Source organism: Tasmannia lanceolata, unplaced genomic scaffold (assembly GCF_043159265.1).
Source record: "Tasmannia lanceolata isolate RefF3 unplaced genomic scaffold, GAP_Taslan_0.1 ptg000025l, whole genome shotgun sequence".
In the NCBI taxonomy this organism is placed as follows: Eukaryota; Viridiplantae; Streptophyta; class Magnoliopsida; order Canellales; family Winteraceae; genus Tasmannia; species Tasmannia lanceolata.
Genome location: NW_027518702.1, coordinates 13548272 through 13568995, shown reverse-complemented (window position 1 = coordinate 13568995; position 20724 = coordinate 13548272). Strand labels below are relative to the sequence as shown.

General features: G+C 37.7%; 1 protein-coding gene across 3 annotated transcripts; it reads left to right on the top strand.

The window, feature by feature from the left end:
* Positions 1–20720, top strand: LOC143857716 (F-box family protein with WD40/YVTN repeat doamin). 3 transcript variants are annotated; one of them, XM_077368169.1, is made up of 10 exons: positions 1–220; positions 5521–5721; positions 6790–6844; positions 7297–7395; positions 9648–9751; positions 12170–12259; positions 13009–13151; positions 18870–18954; positions 19846–20215; positions 20407–20720. In XM_077368169.1, the coding sequence occupies exons 1-9, from the start codon at positions 63–65 to the stop codon at positions 20210–20212; spliced, it is 1302 nt and encodes a 433-aa protein (XP_077224284.1). In that variant the 5' UTR covers positions 1–62; the 3' UTR covers positions 20213–20215; positions 20407–20720. The 3 variants fall into 3 exon arrangements, with proteins under 3 accessions (XP_077224284.1, XP_077224283.1, XP_077224282.1); XM_077368168.1 differs by having other exon boundaries at positions 20323–20720; XM_077368167.1 differs by having other exon boundaries at positions 19846–20720.
* The last annotated feature ends 4 nt before the right edge of the window (positions 20721–20724 follow it).

The window sequence follows — 20724 nt, the reverse complement described above, 5'->3', positions numbered from 1 at the left end:
TAGATCCAGGTTGAGAACATGCCACAATCTTTCTCAAATTTCCCCTCAAAAAAAGAGCGGTGATGGAAAGGAGCGGCGGCGGCGGCGCTCGGCCGCGGAAGATGAGCTCGAGAGGCGGAGCTTCTTACATACAGTCTCTGGATTCTAACATTATCTGCTCCATTTTCGCATATCTCGATCATTTCGATCTCGTTCGTTGCTCTTCCGTCTGTAAATCATGGTGGGTCTTTCTCCCTTTTTCGCCCCTTTACCTGTAAAAGAAACAATTGAATTACAATCAAAACAGATACAAAAATGGTCTCCCTAATATAATTTCTAGAGTTTATATATTGGTTCTCCTCTCTTGCACATTTTTCTCTTGTGTATACCAACAACCAGTAGGGAGGTTTAATATATAGAGAGGAGTGGCAATATTAAAAAAAGGGAGTGCGGAAACTACCCAAAATAAACAATAACAAATAGCCCCCAATAACCCGCGCAATTAGCCCAAACGAGTGTGTGCAACAATTCAAGTGTGTAGTGAAATAAAGACAATAAGAAATCAAGAGACATACAAGATTTGCGTGGTTGATGATACGTACCTCTCATGGTGTATGTGCTATAGTTGCAAGGTAGTCATCTGATAGTTATTTATGCTAGGGTTGTGGGTGTTGGTTTTTATTATGTGTCGTGTTTGTGGGTAAATGGGTTGATTGATGTGGCATTCTCTTTTTGCTTGTATTTAAGTTCTTGTATTTCAATGAAATGGAGAGGAAGAGAATTTTATAGCAAAGGAGACTTTGTTTCTAGGAGAGTCATGGTTCCTCTTGAATTGAACTGATAAGAGGTCCGGTCGCCTTGAATCAACCCCCCTCTCCTCTCTCCCCCCTTTTTTTCTGCTTTTTTCCTTGTTTATTTGTGTCATGGCCAATTAGGCACGTAACAGTTCAGAACTTGGCCTACATCTATGAGCAATCCCGCATGTAAAAATCACTAACAAAGATGGGAAATTACAAACAAGGGTGAAAACCCTTACCTCTCCAACAATGGTGAAAAACCCGCCAACACCCCCTTGCAACCCAAGCAAAAACCCAACTGCCTCTTTACAATGTCTTCACAACCCAGAAAACACAATAAAAGAAACCCAATTACCTTGCATCAAGGCTCTTGTAATAGAAGAAGAAGACGAAAAACCCTTGGAGAAAGAAAAACCCTTTTCTTGTAGAGAAAAAAGCCCTAACTACTTATTTTGAAATCATGTTCCCAACTAAATATAAAACCCTCTTTAGTAGACGTATAAAAAACACATTCCAAGAATGCCCTTCATAAAGAAGTTAATCCCAAGTGATTTTATCTAACTAATCCAACAGGTCTTTTGTTTTCGACAGATATAAATTCCTGGGGAAGCCATTGATGGATTTCTGGATGTAGAAATATCAAAAGTACATAAAATGGAAGTGATATCCGAAACACTATGTTTTTTAATATTTGCTGTTCTCTTTCTATTTTGCAGTTTTTTCATAGCTGTTACAATTCCCAACAAGCTTTGAATTGCCAAACAGAGAAAAGTGAAGTAAAGTGAAGGCTGCCAATATTAGGACAAGGGAGTGTGGCATTTATGGAATTCTTGATGTAGAACAGAGGAAAGGAAGTTGATGTACGAACACTCCACTTGTTTTGATATTGGCAGCCCTCTTTTTGTTTTCTAGTTTGCTCATTAGCTGTTGGAATTCCCAACTAGTTTCAAATGGTTCGACATAGAATGAAAGAGAAGCCTACCAATATCGAGACAAGGGAGTGCAGATATTTCTCCTCAATAATATGGATGGAATACTACTATTAAAAAAAAAGAGGATGGAATGCTGAAAACTCGAAAGCACAATGCACGTTCTTAATCAAAGAACAATGAAAATTCTTTCATTGGAAACTAATTGTCGAAACTCGAAACTACAGTCGGTTACAAGTATGTATTGTAGGATTAAGAGAAATGTCTTTCAAAATAGAAATGAAGAACACATTTCTACTGTTTGTTTTATGCATACATAATTCTACTGTTTGTTGGGGGCAAAATCGGATCCGCCAATGGCATGCTAACACTTGGGGGGAAGCCCACAAACGTCTGAATTTGTTGAGCTGTCTCATTGTCCTTGGGCGAGTAACTTTAGCCACTTCTCCTCATGGAGTCCGGAACCACAATAGCCCGGCCAAGAGGGACCCTCGGGGCTAAGGTCCACAGCCGAGCACTGCCACACGGACTCGCCGCTATCTTGGCCGAGAGGAGAGCTCTCGGCCGGCTGGTGGCTGACCACTTACAGTCGACTGTCGCTACGCGACAGGTCCCAAGGCTAAGGGTCTAAGGCCCTTTGAGGCCCTCGTGACCTTCGGTCAGGCGGGAGTACTCAAAGATCGTATGGCACCATGGAGCCTGCCAACCCGTCAGTTCACTACTTCCAAGATCGTATAACATTTCAACTGTCACCTGATCTTACCAGAGCCGTACAATTGATCTTACTAGAGCCGTACAAGGCCCTGCCATTCATAAGTCCCATCTCCGTTAGAAATCGTACGATCCCACCATCAGCAATTCCTAATTATCACCATCTCCTGACTAGTCACTATTAGCAGCATATTGCTCCATGATATACCACATCATGGACCTACCATCCTCGATAGCCGTCCTCGTCTAGTGTCAGCACCCATACTAGCGATCACATAGCATCACGTCGTTGCCACATCCCACCCGGAACCTCCGCCTATAAAAGGGAACCAGCCACTCCATATCCAAGGTTGGTTCATTACCACTAGGTAACCCTCAAACCGTTGGTGTTTCGCTCTCATTTTGTTGCCTTGATTTGACTTGAGTGTCGAAGGGTTCCCTCGAAGTTTCCACTTTGGGTGTCCCTAACCTTTGTGAGTGTAGGTCACCGGGCGAGATCGTCACTCTTCCACCAGTGCTAGGCAGAAGGCGGGACCTGGTTCATGCTATAACCCTTTGTATGTTCGGCCAGATTTGAGTAGCAACAGATTAATGCCCACCACGGGGCCCGACAGTGTCCTTGTGGTGAAAGAGAGCTGAATACCAGCTCCAGAGGGTAACATGCTGGGCTGGAGGTAGAGACCAGACCTCCTAACAACTCCTCCCCCCTTTTATCGTTCAAGACTTCCTCACCAACCTCCCCCCTCCCCTCCCCAAGCGCCGTGGCATCTACCAGGCGAACACGCAACAAAGGGAACCAAACCAGTCCGGATTTTGATCATGTGTCGGGTGCACAAGCATCTGAAGATCATTCCATGGCAACTACCAGCCGACATCTGGACATAGAAGCACTATCCCGACAAGTGCACCACACGAATCTGTGTGTGGAGAAATTGATCCGTCTTATCCAACGGATGGCGAAAACAATAGACCGAGCACACTATGAGCAGGACGCTTAGGCTCGGCATGGGTACTACCACGCCCCATCCACTTAGGAAGGTGACTTCCTTGGCTTAGCATCCACCCTTTCCAAGACGAAACTGACGACCATCCCTTCACCTCCAAGATCATGGAGACTCCGATCCCCGGAGACCTTCGGTTGCCGCTGTTTGGACCATATGACGGCCCCACCGACCCGAGGGAGCACCTGGACGCTTTCAAAACTATGGTGTCCCTTGACGGGGAAGAAGACGCTGCTGTGCTGAGCCTTCCCCGTCACCCTGGAGGAAGCGACATACGCCTGGTTTGCATCTCTTCAACCTGGCTCTATCGACTCCTTCAAACAGCAGGGCAAGCTATTCGTCTACTATTTCGTGACATTTTTGAACCTATGACAACAGGTTTGGATATTAATGAGATAAGCAGAAAAATTTTGCATGGACCAGTCAATGAATGTTGCCTACTTTATGATTTGGTTGATTTATCAGCTCCATTACAGAAGGTGTGTTAACTGCTACTCTCACTTTCGTTTATGTAAGTTGTGCTATTCATGCAAGGAAGCCTTTGAGAGTATTTAGTTGAAATGGGTGGCAACATGACTGATAAGTTGATGCGTATTGTAGGCCCAATAAGTGGCATATTTGCCCATTATAACTTTTAGGATTTTTATTTCCATGTTTTAGTCTTTAGGGATTTTATTTTTCATGTTATTTTATTTCTCTGTTATTTTAATTGCCTATAATTGCCTATATATAGGCCTCTTGTATTAGGGTTTTTAGAGATTTTTGATGATGAATGAATGAATTGAGAACCGAGATTCTCCCCTATCCCTCTTCTTCTGCCCTTCCTCTTCTTCTCTTATTCTTCTTCTCCTATTTCTCGCTTCTAATTTCTTGTCTTCCCTTCTTTTACTCTTATTCTCTTCCCCTTCCTCTTCTCTTTTCTCCTCTATCTTATATTTCTTTTCTCTAGATCACACCATAAGTGGATGGTGGGAGGAGATTTTAATGCAATCCTTCATCCCACTGAAAAGGCAGGAGGAAGCGGGCCTTCTTGGATTGATCCATGATTTTCAGGATGCAGTGGAAGGGGTTGTCCCTATGAATTCCGGCTATGAAGATAACAAATTTACTAGAAGTAACAACAAGGAAGAAGGGGAAGGGTAAAGGCTAGATTGGGTAGAGTTTTATTCAACAATAGTTGGAATAAGCTACAGTTCCAGATAAAGGTCACTCATCTTGCCAGGACATGTTACTAACCTTACGCCATTACTACTTTCTGTCTCTTAACTCGAATAATATGGTTAGAAGGCCATTTGGCTTTCAAAAGAGTAGACCATAGACAAAATGTTCATCGCGGTTGTTAGGGAGGATTGACAAGTCCCTATCTGTGGAAGTAGCATCTACATATTGGCGGCAAAGCTCAAAAGGTTGAAGGCAAATCATACAGCTTGGAATAAAGAGGTTTTTGGAGATGCCTCCCAAAATATTAGAGAAGAGTTGTTGTCACAGTGGAAAAATAAGGCATGATGAGAACCCTTCTGTCCAATCGGGAGAGATGGTCGAGGGAAGGTGACAAGAATGCAATAAATTTTCTCTGTGTCTGTGAATCAAAGAAAAAGGCAAAACAACAAAAAATTTCCATACTTCTGTAATCGAGGAAAACAGTTTTGCTCCCTTTTATTTATCATTTTTGTTGTCTTTCAAATATCATTTTTTGTTATCGACAACAGTTTAAAATAATGCATGCTGCAAATATTCATTCTAATACTTGATAGTTTATTAATACCAATACATTTTGGTAGTATTTTATTTTGGCTACTGATATTGGCACTTCCATGTTTTGATAAGCTCACCTTGTTCTTTTTATTTTAATTGGCTTCTCAGATCTTTATCCTGTGACAGCCAGTTAAATAATAAAAGACAAGGTGAGTTAGTGCTTACCAGTCAAAAAAAAAGAAGGTGAGTTAGTGCAATTTCCAAAACATGGCAGTGCGAATATCGGTAGTCTTTATTTTCCACTGGAGGAAATATAGATTTTCACTTTTTATGGGGCTATTCTTGTATCTTTTTGAGGGCTTTTTCCATTTCATCACCCAACACAGTTTACATGCTTTTTTTTACCAGGCACAATATTGTCCGTAACTCTACTTTGTTGAAAGATCTATTTTGCAAACAGCACCCGGCTTGTGTCGATCTTTCTAATGTTTCGTTTCCCCCGGAGAAATCATTGAAGTTGTATTTTGAGGAGCTTGCTATGGAGCAGCATCGTTTGTCCTTTGTGAATGGCTCTGTTGATGTATACCAGTGGAATGCACACTCTTTTGGGTATTTTTGATGACCTTTAAATTTTTTTTAATAATATCATTTTGTATTACTGCTTGTTTAGTGAATGTTAAAGGCGGAATATACAATATGTTTTTTTATTACTTTTTTGCATACAATATGTTATCCAACCTCACTTTCTCATATGACTGCTTCAATTAATTTACATGATAAATATTTTGCCTTTTCATGCTTTCTTGTTCTTGCTTGAATAGTTGTACTGTGAAAGAACAATAATTACGATTGACTTCACATATGAAATAGAACCTGATAGGCATGGCTGTTTCTGGGAGGTCCCAAGCAACCCTCCATTTTGCAGCTCATGGACTATAGCACATTAACCATTTATTCACGTCAGAATACCTCTATTTTAGATAAAATGACTACATAACAACCCTACTTTGATACTCATGACAACATTAAGGTGGCTGATTGGGACAATCCTTAAATAGACTTGTCCTCATATCATTTTCCCATGAAACATGGGGAGGGGACAAAGGGTGAAGGATGGGAAGAGTAAGGGGGAAATCGTGAGGGAGGGAGGATAGTTGATTCTTACCCTCTTGAATTTTATTTATCTCTTTTTAAAGAAAGGAAAATTGCAAGAGGACCACTAATACATGGTAAATAATAGTCATAAACTCATAATACCAATTACCAAGTAGACCTTATGTTGTAGATCCACCATAAATACGACAATAGTGCAAATTATTATCGATGTTGCTCCTTTTAGGCAGTTTTGCTATTTTTCTGAATTTCGATTCATTAGAATTGTCCTTAATCTGTCTTTATTATTTTTTCTATTGAATTCGTTTCGCTTAGTTTGAATAGAGGCAGTAGTTAGTTTTAGATGTATATATTCTGGGCTATGTGCATATAATTACACATTAGCACAACCTAGTCGGATGCATTTTTACACAAAAGATCCAATGGAAATGGTCATCAAGTATTTTAATATTCTTGTACATGCGTTGAGATCAGTCCATCATTAAATCAAAACCAAACATGCCTGGTAAATGGAATTAAATCATTTTTTAGTTTTTTTTCCAATAATTTTTTGTTTCTTTTTAGGGTTAACCAATGCCGTATGAAGATGGGCATGATCCTTACTGGTGTTGGGGATAAGGTATGGGTTCTTTAACACAACTCTCATTCATGAATTGTATAACTAATTTCAAAGACATTATTACTTCTTGCGGCAAAATTTTCATGTAAGTTCCCATACGGCACTTGTTTTAATAATGACCGTCCACTCTTTGGTTGACAATTTTCTAATTAGCTTTTAAAGGCAGCTATAGTTCCCTGTAGTATGCCATGGGGACATAGTGGCTATTCGTATTCACTATAGTGGCACAATTGTCCCTTTCAAGTTAATTTAATAAAATATGTACACGAGGGAAGGTTATTCAACAGTTTAACTCATCTCCTACATTCTTTTATCTCTCTCTGTCTCTCCCTACATCCATATCTACATGGTATTAGAGCATGTTCCATAGAATGCATATAGAGAGTTCTATGGAATGTGCTCCCTTTTTCTGCATCGGGATTCATATGTTGTTTTGATTGCAATGATATTAGGTACTACGTATGTGGTCTTCAGAAAGCTTCCGATGTTTGGGAGAATATTCCGTCTCAAACATGGCTCCTTTAGTTGATTTTGATTTTGATGAGAGCAAGGTAAATCTGACATGAGGAAATGGTTGTGTTGCTTGGTTTGGATATTTCAATTGCTACTTGGTTAGTCTTGTGTATGCTCTCAAGAAATTATGTGTTGTTTATTCAATCATTCACAAATATATTCAGCACACATACAAATATGCTCTCTCTCTCTCTCTCTCTCTCTCTCTCTCTCTCTCTCTCTCTCTCTCTCTCTCTCTCTCTCTCTCTCTCTCTCTCGCGTGCGCAAACACACTCACACACACTCACATAATAACACGCGTGCACTGAGACAAGGGCCTACGTTATGTATATTTGCAGGCATAATTGCTTGTTATATATTCTTGCAAGGTTTCGTGCACTCAAGACATGTTGGAAATCAATTTTCTAAATTGTCTTGATCATATTTTATCAAGTCTGTATAGTTAGTCGTAGGTTTCTGAAAACTTTTTCTTTTATTTGTTGCTGTGAACACATTGGTATATTTGTCTGATTGCATATTTTATCTAAGGCTCTGTTCACTTGCGTTCCCTGGAAAGCAAATCCTTGGAAAACAGCCTCTTTTTTCCTTGACAAGACCTTGACAAGATAGAATTCTGGTGTTCACTTGCTTTCCAGGGAAAATAGAATTACACATGTGGAATTTCTGCAATAAGTCAAAAAATGACATGGAAAAGCCCATTTTCCTCCCTTTTAGGGATTTCATTTCCGACCAAAAACACACGGATTTCGTTTCCCTGGAAAACTAGTGCAAAAAGAGGGCAAGCAGTTTCCCTGGAAACCTTTTCCTGCGCAAGTGAACAGTCCAGAAACAGTCCAGGGAAACCTTTTCCTGCACAGATTCCCTGGATTTCTTTTCCTATCGCCACGTCAGATCCCGGGAAACATTTTCTTTTCCTTTCCCGGGAAAACAAGTGAACAGAGCCTAAGAGTGTTAGTTTTGATGCTTGGTGCTATTTCTTGTTGTACCATTTACTGTGGATCGTTATTATTCTTCATATTTTCCTGTCATTCAATACACTTCTGTTGTTTCTATCCCTTCTCCCTCTCCTTCGATCCTTTTCCCCTTATTTTCATCTCAATTTCCAGCATCGTTTGTTTTTCATTTTTCGCCATTATCTGTTCTTTTCCCTTACTCATACTTCTATTCCTTTTTTCTAATATTTCTTGTTATATTTTTTTGAACAGATGGAATTTCATCAAAAGAAATAAAAATACAAACATTAAGAAGAGAAACAAGGCTCCAAAAAATAGTAAGGGCTACCAAACAAACTAAGAAAAAGATAACAAAGGAAAAAAAAAATCTTAATGTCAAAAGATGCAATGCCAAGATCCCTTTGCTCTGCTATTTGTTCTTAATTGACTGTCTCTTCTTCAACAATCCTTTCTTCTTTAGGTAGTATTTGTGCTTATATGATGATTTTTTATGTGTATTTGTGATTATTCTGATGCTTACTGAAGTTTCGTTTAAATTCCATCATTTGCATATGTTTATATACGTTTCCGTAATTTACAAGATTTCTATCGAAATTTCCATCCTAAATCAAAATGATTTTATTTCTATGCCGACCAAAAATGAAACCGAAACCGAAATTTAAAATCTTGAGAAGGACCAATCCAAGAAGCTCAAATGGATTCCCCCCCCCCCCCCCCCCCCCCTCTCATCTCTCTAACCAAAAATGCGAATCTCTTTTGAGCCAAGTGATGGTGGTAAGGAAGTCATCTCCATCCAATACTTCTCTCCATCGTGATCCTTAGCCACATCATTCTAAACCAGGACACTTTCATTTTTCAAACTTAGCACTCTTATTGTACTAAAGAGCTAGGGTGCTAAGCTTTAACGATTTAAAATCAATGAACATATGATTTCAATGTTGGCTATCATTTGCGAGCTCATTCTTCTATAGAACATTTCTATTGCATGATCTTGCTTGTACTAATTTGTAATGACTATGACCTCTCTTTCTCAAAAAAATTCATGGGATTATGGTATATGCAGCTTACGTGCCTGGATTGTTAAAAATTGTATTATTATATTACCATTGTAACTTTTTCTTCTTGCATAAACTTTTGAAAGTTCTATACTTTCAAAAGTTTGGCTTAAATTTGATACTAAAAATTAGAAACTGATATAGTTTCACAAGTTCCTGGTGGTAATATTATGTACAAGCTTTCGTGTTTTAGTTTTGGGTTGGCATGGCTTTTAATAAGGTTGATTTTGTTTGAGATAAATTTGTCATTTTTAGTTTTTGAAACTACATTTTGCTCTATAGATTGTTGGTTTGGTTGGAACTCGTATATGCATCTGGCGGCGTCATGGAAAAAGAAGTATATTTCCTTCCAAGGAAGGTACATTCAGACGGGGCTTATGTATGCGGTGCGTGTTTGGCTGTCCATGTTCATGAAAATAATATTGATGATTTATTGAGAAGTACAATGTATTTGTCTTTATAATCTGGCTATATGAAATAATAAACTTGTAGATATGAATTAATGAGCTGAATGGTAATATCATTGACCAGGTCAAACAACAGATATAAATAGGAAATCATGTTATCTTGGACAGATAGTGCTAAAGGACACACTACTGGGATGTATTGGGATAGAGGAATTACAAAGACAAGGGGTTCATTATGCTCGTAGTATCATATTGAACGCTCTTCTAACCACACTTCTTGAAACTAATCACATTTCTTCTCAATGAGTACCCTTTATTTAGTTAATATCTTAGTGATGGTAGTGTAATTGACTCACCATGCATGTTCTTGTTTCCCTAATGCATTAGTATTAGGTATGGCAATGTGGGATACTGTCATATATCCCAAAAGAAAACCATAACTTAAAATTTTGAAACCGTCACTTAGAAAGCGAGCAGGATTTATTTAACTTGAAGACTCCATCCATTCTAGGTCGAAACTTATTATATGTTTTAAAATACTAGAAGGTATAACATAAATAAATCAATTAAAAATGAGGAATTCATTGGAATAAGAAAATTAGAAAAATTATTGTAATCTCTGCATTTTAACATGAACACAATTCAATATGGGCATAGAAATTTAGGTGCATTGGAAAAAAAATTTAACATCTAAACTTTTTGTTAAGTTCCACATAAATTTCATCTTGTTTATACATTTATATTTCGTCCATCAAAGTAGTAGTTATGTTACATTGATCCTAAATAGGACAAAAGTTGCTTCTTTAAGTCTCATACCATAAGATATCACCATGGTTTTAAATTTTCACTGAAGCTTGCAGAAAACGATTGGAATATTTTTGTTTCTATTTCCACTAAAACGCATACTGAAACTGAAATGCATACCGAAACCAAAATCATAAGTGTATTAGTGGTATAATATACCAGTATGTGTTACATAATTATATTTATATGAATTGCAAGTCAAATGTGGTTTATGTATTATGTATAAATATTTATATGAATTACATGTGAATTATGGGAGTTTTTATATGATGAAAAGCCTCATAGTCCATTATTTTTCAAAAAGTACCGTACGGCCCACACTATAGGATGATCCAAACCGTCCATAAAATAGGTTGTGCCTCAAAAATCATTTCCATAGGTCGATCCTAACCATCCGATCTATAGAGGGTTAGGATCAACCCTCTAATGTGCGGTCCCTCTATAGATCGGAGGGTTAGGATCAACCTATGGAAATGATTTTTGTGGCACAACCTATTTAGGTTGTGTCCCACCTTATGGACGGTTTGAATCATCCTATGGTGTGGGCCCATACAGTACTTTTTGAAAAATAATGGACTACAAGGCCTTTCATCATATAAAAACTCGAATTCTGGTATGTACTAAATTATCGTACATATGTGACCGTGCTTGTCACTGTGTGTTCAATTTTGTTAAACCATTGTGTGGTTTTTTGCTTATGTGACGGTTTGTAGTATGTATATGGGTTTATTCTAGCACTTCTTAAGTTTTATCCTAAATGTCCATCATTTGCATATGTTTTCATATGTTTCCATGATTTTGTAGTATTTCTACTGAAATTTCTATCCGAGACCGCCTTGTTTCCATTTCCTTCACTACGAATAAACATCGAAATCGAGGATATCACATAAATTAATAGGATGAAAATCTGCATTCATAATTTCATATTCCTTTATCCATACATTTACTAAATTATAATTTACCAAAAGAAATGAACTCACTCTTGAGGGCTTCAAACCATATAGATTCAAAAAGGCCTTAAATTAATTAAGTCTATTCTCTAAATGACATCCGTCCAATCCATTTCAATCTGTCTTCTTGTAATAACCATGTTGCATGATGCGATATATGATAGGAGTTTATACTTAAATAATTAAGGACTTGAGAAGGTGTACACCACATAATGTTTTTTTTTTTGAAATCGTTATACCACATAATGGTCTAAATTAATAAGAAAGAAAATTACCCCAATTCAATATTCCTTAATCATATAGCTACCAAACAACAATTTTGAAAAGAATGTGCCACAAAGATAAAATCTAGAGCTCTTTTATAGTTTTCGAAAGGGTTGTTGGTCTTCTGTTGTGTCCTTTCTGACTACCTGTTCATCGAGTTCTATTTTGAACAGATGCTATCGAGATTAATGGGTCATATTTTTAGACTTGTATTTTTTTCTCAATGCTCCTAAAGTTGCCATGTCCGCATTGAATTGTGTTTATCTTCAAATTTTCCCAATTTGCCTTTTTTTTTATCTTCAAAATTTAGCCTTCTACAAATATGACGTCATATCGTCCTTTGCTCTGCTTTTCATATGTGACTTGCTTCTTGTTGCAGCTATGTAGATCCTGAGGCTGTGATTGGATGTGGAGATGGGACCGTTCGTGTATTTGATATGTATAGCCAGAGTTGTTCTCGAATTATTAGGTACTTACAATGGAAACTATATATAGATTCTTGTATTTTGGGATTTTTTCCTTTCTCATGAACCAAATATAGGTATTTAGACTAGATATGTGATCGTGATTTCCTTGTCGATAGATGTCCAACCATAATATCAGCAGTCCAACAACCAAATACAAGTGCACGACAATAGCAACCAGTTGCCAGACAACCGAAAATAAATCCCAGACAAGAATTAAATGATGTCTGGTAACTATAAACAGTGTCCGGTGGTTGTAATCAAATCCCTGAAAACAATCAACAAATTATAATAGCATTGATCGAACAGATCTCAAATAAAATGACATCTAGGAATTAATTACAGGCATCAACCACCACACTTACACATCAATCACATTGTTCCACAACTATAAATATAGCAAAACCAGATTGAAAGTGGTTCCTGCAAGTGTTATATCCATAAATAAAATAAGATAATATGAAACTCTTGAAACTAAGAGTAGGACTTGCCGAAGTCCAGATATGATGAAGTTGGTCGCTCGAGTGTTGAAAGATCGAAGATCAATCTGAAAGTGGCAGAAAATATGGCAGTAACTTGCTTGGCCAAAACAAGATAAAAGTGGTTGACAATTTGATATCCTTGACAGTAACTTGCTTGGCCAAAACAAGTTTAAAGTGGTTGACAATTTGTTATCCTTGACAGTAACTTGCTTGGCCAAAACAAGTTTAAAGTGGTTGACAATTTGTTATCTGTGGCATTTGTTAATTTACAGGATGCATACTGGGCCAGTAACTTGCTTGGCTTTAAATGACGATCAACTGATTATTAGTGGTTCTTCCCTTGGAAGTATAACTGTGTCAGGTCTTTCATCCGATCAACGGGTAGCTTCCTTGAAATCATCCAGTGCTCCTACAGGTGATCATTATATGCTTGCACTTCATGGAATATTGGAAGGCATCTTGATGACCGTAATAATTTTTCCATCTTTAAGATATACTGTGCTTCTTACATCCTAAAGATGTTTTGTTCTATACCTATCAATGTCGGCCATGACATACTGAGCGTGCACACCATCGATGTTGTGGGGAATGTATGGCATTGACACTTGATCTACAAATTGGCTATGGAGATGCATACAATAATGCATTCAAGCAAATAGCACATGTACTGATTGCTGTATATTTGTCCCATCATTAGTTATATTTAGGGGCCGTTTGGATACGCGGATTTTAGAATCCAGGTTTTAGTTTGAAAAACAGTGTAAAAGAGGGTTCATGATCAAGCTGCTGTATGCTGTCCTGACAACATTTCTTGGATTTTAAGTAAGAAATCCAGGTTTTAGAAATCTCTCCCGCATCCTGAGATTTCTAAAACCTGGAAACATGGGATGATCTTCTACTCTCTCACTGATGGGAAGAAGGGCGAGAAATCAGAAAACGACTGCTGGTCCGCTTCTTCTCTTGTTTCCCATCAACAATTTTGAAGAAATCCTGGATTCTAAAATCCGCATATCCAAACGGCCCCTAGTTTGCAAGCAATGTGTTGGTTTTACTATCTGTACTAAATTCTTCCATAATGGCAACTTGTAGAGAAGCTGTAAAAAACTCACTGATTGATTCTGAACGAAGTAGACATGGGTTTTTATGGAACCCAAGTATTGACTCAGGGACTCAACCAACTTCGATAAAACAGTTAAGTTCTTCATTCACTGACTGCCCCTAATCGAACTTGGAACTCTGAGTTCTTCATTCACTGACTGCCCCTAGTCGAACTTGGAACTCTGAGTTCTTCATTCACTGACTGCCCCTAGTCGAACTTGGAACTCTGAAGATTTCCCAGTTTGTTTCAACGTTGGATGTAGCAAATGATGGACAAACCTTAAGTAAGATTATGAGAATAAGAATGCATATTTTTGGTAACTCTGGTCTCAACTAGCAGCTAATTGCTGACATTGGTTACATATTATGCTGTATGGACAGTTCAAATTCCATGGGAATTTAAACATAAATCCCGTTACTTGTAGAGTCTACAAATCTATCAGATATTATGTCCTTATATCTTTTCTGTAAATTGCTGATTTTCAATTCTTGTACCAAATTGTAATTGTACTGTTTTCAATATCTAAAATCTGTATGAACTCTGATAAGTTAAGAACCACATCTCAAATGAAAGTCTTATAATGCATGTTATTCTTGCACATGGAACTTAAATCTCTACAGGATTAGTGCCTATTCAACTCTGACACTGACATGTGTGACGGTATCAGACATGAATAAAGTGTTGAACCCTTCATTTCTTCTTGAGAAAGGTAATTTTATTAGAAGAATGAAAATAACAAAAGGGGCTGACGGACGGGATGGTCCCACACCAAACAAGATAAAGAAAATAAGGAGAGTGCTTAATTGGTAGCTAAATATATTTGAGACACTGTTACCGTGTCCAAGCTGCTTCTGTCAAGCTCATCGGCATAGTTGATGACGTGAGGTCAGTGACTGACATCTTTGATGCAGGGCTAAAAGGAAAGAAAACTAGATCTTGTAGCTGATGTAGGACTTGTTAGGGGAAGTTGAATCACAACAATAAGGGGAAGGGTTAAAGTTTATGGTTTGGGACTTAGTTGGAGGGATGCAGGTTGGAGCGACATAGGGTAAGGGATAGTGGAATAAGTCATGTTAGGGGTTTTGGGGCAAACTAGGTAAACTGTACAATGGAAAGGGAATAAATGGGACAAGGAGAAGGAACAGGTTGGATGAGAAATAGCCAAATAGGGCAGATTAGAGGTCTGGTATGAGTCTTACGACAGATTTGGACTTTTTGGACAGCTCAGAGCTATTTGCACAGATCTGGATAACTCTAGACTGTTGGGACTGGATAGGGTATTAAGGACAGATTTAAGACTGGTCTGGAATTTCAGCTGTTAGGTAAATTATGCAGTTTAAGGTTACAGGTTTTCTTGGAGTCATGGATTAGGGCTGAAAGTGTAGTAGTAATTTAACCGAGAATTTTCAGTGTTTGTGCAACTGGTTTGGTGGTTGATGGGGAGCAGGTATGGAGGGTAATAATGTAGGGATAAAGGACTGTAAGTACAGGTTTTCCTTCGGGCCGCGCTTACGTGTAGCCGTCGTCTCGTCAAGTCGAGCGTTCAGAGCAGAATCTCTTCCACGACCATCTGTGTGTCAAAATTTCAAAAAATTACGGCGATGAGCTTTGGTGATCAATACGATTAGATTCATTTGAAAATGGAGTTCGCTCAACCCTGGATGATGCCATACAAAATGGAGACTAATCGTAGGACCAAGAAAAGAAGAAAGGGAGCAAGAAGGAAAAAGGAAAAAGACAAGAGAGAAGACTTTTGAAAAGTCCTACACAACAAGATTTCATTATTCTCCAACTGGCCGGTGCTTCATCTCCAACCTTGAGGACAAGGTTGATTCCAGCTGAGAATTTTCAGGGTTTGGTATGGAGGATAATAATGTAGATTATGTAGGGATAAAAGACTGTAAGCACAGGTTTTAGAACTGTTCTTGGTGAAAACAGACCAAGAATATAGGACTGGATGTTAGGATTCTTTGACTGCTAGGGCAGCAGCGTGTTTGTTGGACGGGAAATAGAGTTTGGGTTTTGGGCTGAGGATAGGGTTTATGAACAGGTGTTTGGGGACTGTTTTCTTGAATCTGTGAATAGATCCATGATAATTCAAGAAAGGAGTCTAGGGCTAGGGCTATCGATTGATAAGGGTAGTGAGTACATTTTATGATTGGTAGGGGAAAGAGAGAAGCTGATCGATTGGTTGTATGGCTGGTTCTTGAACAATAAACACCAATTAAAGTGATGGAAATAAATATCAAGCAAAGTAGAATTACGCTAGGCTTCCTAGGCCGTCAAGGCATCGCACCGAGACGAGAGTCTTGAAGCATCTCACTCCAACAATTGCAAGGGCCGCAGGTCCTGAAAATATTCAATAATCTATATTCCGTAGAGGAGGAGGAGGAGGGGGAGGAGGAGAGGGGGGGCCGGGCGGAGGGGGGTTGCAAAGGCCTTATATTTATAGGCAAAGACATACTCATCGACCAAGTACTTGGGGGCTATTAGAACTCTACCACGACCAAAACAAATAAAACCTCATAACTTCTACTAAAATACCCTTGACTTAATACTCTGTGAATAGTAGCGTCAATAGTATCCTAAACAGTAAATTAGGCCGTCTTTTATAACTGAAGTCACTTAAGTGGTTGAAGTGAAAAAATCAGAATCCCTGATTCTGTCTATTAATTTACCCTATTAAAGACTGATTCTAAACCCTATAAAAAAAATAAAAGAAACACCTGATCTTCAACAGAGATCCACTTGCAAGTTGAGAGTGGTTGTCCTTTCTACCTGACAAGATACTTCCATGGAACAAGACGCTTCTGACGGTCGCTTCTTCTAGAAGATGTAATCCTATCGTTGAACTCACCTTTGATGTATTCCATAAGATTTGCTAATGGTGGCAAATAAAAAGTTTGCTCTTCTGTCTCAATAAGAGTATGAGATTCATTTATCTTGATAGCATCATCGGCTTCCTTTGCTGCCTCTGAACTTTTCGCAGCCTCCTCCTTGTAGCTTCTCCTTTCCAGACACATTGAATAGTTATTGTCGCCTTCATTATCCGTAAATAATGTATCCGAGCCAAGTATTAGCGGTTTGGAATAATTATTGCCGAAGAAAACAAGTTTTTGTATGCTTTATTTGTAAGATACATCCGCCAACCTTTCTGTATCCTCAAACAAGCAACTTCTCTTCACATGTTATCATGTGGCTCTCGTTTAAGTTTTTCTGTGCATTCTGTTGGTTCCATCGGAGTCCTAACATTGGCAACCCTGGTAGTGCTACAAGAGGGTAATTTATGATGTTGTTCTCTTCTTCCATCATTGTAAACTATCCTTCATCTTCGCAAGTTTCTTGCTGGGGTTCTTAATCTTTGTTGAAGCCCCAAATATAATCCATACCTTTGAAGCTCAGTTAACCCATTTTTAGATTTCATCATCCTACTTAGTGTCAACATTCGCTCTTCAGTTGGTATTCTCGACTAATGTTTGGTCTTGAATTAGCCCATCATATCTTCCCATTAGGTGATTGGTGTTGTTCCGACTCTTTGCATGCATTCGTCCACCAAATCTTTGCATGATCAATCGATTTCCATTTTGTGACTTTTTTTTGTCATCGTTCATATAATATCCATCAGAGTATTCTTGTAAGACTTATCAAGACATTCTTGTGCACTATTATTTCCCATAAAATCTGACGCTCCCATGTTGATACTTGTGGTATATCTCATACAATCATAGGCTCAAATCTGTTCCGTTCATATAGCTTATGGTTCGATCAACATCGGAGTATTCTTTGTATTATTTATACATACTTTGTGTTGTTTTGGTCAACATGACTGACATGACACTGAAACTTACCGATGTGGATCGACATGTCAACTGAAATTTTGTCACAACCGATGTCGACATATATAATCCAAAACTGAATTTATTAAGCCGACATCTGAAGCCATGCTCCTTACTCCCAGATTCATACTCTCTTGTTCACAATGAATGCACTGGGAAAGTGTATAATCAGTTGTAATATCCTTTTCTTTTCTTTTCTTTTTTTAAATTCTGATTTGGGTCTGCCTACACCAACTTGTCCACCGAGAGGGAGATGACTTACTATTCTACACTTCATTAAAAAAGGTTTACAAATATTTACAAGATTTCTGCCCACAAAGGCAAATTACAAATTTCAAGTGTATCCTGCACCAAGACAATAAAAAATTAAGAGAGATACATGTATTAATTCGAACGTACTCAGATGACTTACTATTCTAAAGTTCATTAAAAAAGGTTTACAAATATTTACAAGATTTCTGCCCACAAAGGCAAATTACAAATTTCAAGTGTATCCTGCACCAAGACAATAAAAAATTAAGACAAAGATACATATATTACTTCGAACATAAGTTACAAACTAGATACATACCTACCAATCACAAGTATGTAGCTAGCACTAAGCTAGCATGGTAGGCTTATGCCAAAAATTAAATTTCATATAAAATGATTTAGGCTTATGCCAAAAATCAAATTTGATACAAAACGATCTATCATCATTATCATTTAACACTAGGTTAGGAACATGAACGGGAAAAAGATTGAGTGAGCAATTGATCAGTCCCTACAAATAACATACGAGGCTACTTGCTCTCATTCAAGAAAATGTTAGGAACAATGTATGAATGTTGTCAATAATTCTCTTTCTTGAGTGAATAGTTGTATTTAATTTTGCTAAATTGTTATCATTTATAAGTCTTCTCAGTGTTGTAAGATAAAATTTTCTTTTGTTTATTTTTAGTTTTTTTCTTAGTTATCTTCTTCTGTATATCACTTTGATGGATTTACATGCCACTATTTTTAGCAATGTTCTATTACTATTTTCATGGAAAAAAAGAATGATTAGTAGACAATTCTTCTGTATTCATCGCTTTCAGAGAATTTGGTGTTTCATGCATAAAATCACTCCAGCAGGTTCATTGAATTTCTGATCTGATTGCTTTCATAAATTGAAGGCTTGTTTTCTTTGCTAAAAATTGATTGAACCTCTCTTAACCAGGCATAAGGAGCTTGTGTTTTAATCCAAGTTCTTATTTAGTTTTTGCTGGATCAACTGCTGGATATTCTCATTGCTGGGACCTTCGGTAAGAAAGTGTATCTCATCTATATATTGCTGTGCAAGAGACGTAATTTTTTAGGAAACAAATCTAAGTATTGTGAACCCTCAGTGAACCCTCAAGGCTACCTATGCTAGGTGATATCTATTATGCAAGTGAGTTGTGTCATTATTCAGTTTATTTATTTTTTCATGTTAGCTTGTATGCGTCTAGTTTGGGTTAATTTTAAGCTTAAAATTTATGCTCTTCATAGTCATATACTAGTCCAGGTGGGAATAATAACGGAAAAATATGCCTTAAAAGTTTAGAATTTCTTATCCAGATTCTCACAGCAGGTGCAAATTTTAAGGCTTGCATTCAGGAATCGTGTTCATGGTAACTAAGAAATCTGCTTTCAATTCTTTAGGGGATAAGACCTTTATTTTAAAAATGTTTTCTTCCATAAAATATGTGACTTAACTACTTCAGAGTTCACAAACATTATCAAGTCAATGCAAAATGTGTTTTTGTCTTGTATCTCATCGAGTTGGGGGCTTAGATCTATGTGACTGCATGCAGCATTGTTTTAGATGTCAAATGAGTTTCTCAGCATCTGAATATTCAACAGGCTTAGGTCTATTTGATACAAATTCTATTTCTTCTTATATTTTTCTTGGGCAAAAACCAATCTATCGTATTCTCATGGAATGTCTTACCTCTGAGATGTATTTCCTATAAAAGGATTGGAATTCACAATCCGAAGAATACTGGAAAGACTGATTGGTAACCATTTCATCCTTGTATTGAAAATCCTATCTATTGCAAAGGACTTCACTTGGGGTTGTCTGATTATCTGTTATTGGGGGCTATGAATCTGCTGAGAGCAAATGAATTTGATTTTTCCCTTCCTTTTTCCTCTTCCTTTTTTCTTCTTTTCAGGACTATGAGACCTCTATGGGAGAAGAGAGTCAGTCCAAATGTCGTGTACTCTATGGGTCATATGTGGAATGACACGTCCACATTAGTTGTCGGTGGGATTGATGGTGTTCTACGTATTCTGAATCAGAACACGGGCGAATTTCTTGCAAGTTATGTGACAGACAGAGGTACCACAACAGCAGCCTCCTCATCTAACAAACTTGGAGTTGTTGAAAAGAAAAAAGCTAGAGCACTCTCAGAAGATGCCTGTATTGATGACATACCTAGACAACTACGACCCCCGATCACATGTTTAGCTGTCGGAATGAAGAAGGTCCTCACCTCACACAATGGCAAATACATTAAGTTGTGGAAATTCAACAACTAACAGGTAAAAAAAGTTCCCCTTATCATTCCCCATTTCAAAAGTACAAGTCTTGTAATATCATTATTGGGTTGTTTGTTGGTTTTGGAATGTTTCAAACAAAACTGGTCCAGTTGGAGCAATGCCATGGATCAGCTTTGATTTCAGCAGAAATCAATACTGCCCACCAAATTCTTAACATTCCATTTGGAATGCAGAGACAACATAACAAGCTGCAGATAAAGAGTGGTTATATCCAAACATCCAAAAAGAAACAAGTAAAAGGAAAGAGTTGTGGCAGGTAGGTTTTCCATGTCATGGTTGAAAGCCCATGTATGATTAATAAGAAATATTCAGGTTCTTGTAGCATCATTCATTTAGCAGATCGATTAGTCTGTTATATAAAAAAATTCAACTAATGTCAATGTTTTTCATGACATTTGAACAACATGCGGTTTACAGCGCTATGGTGGTCGAGATTTGGTCAATCAATAGATTGAGTAAGAAGAATTCACATATGTGATTTGGTTTTTATC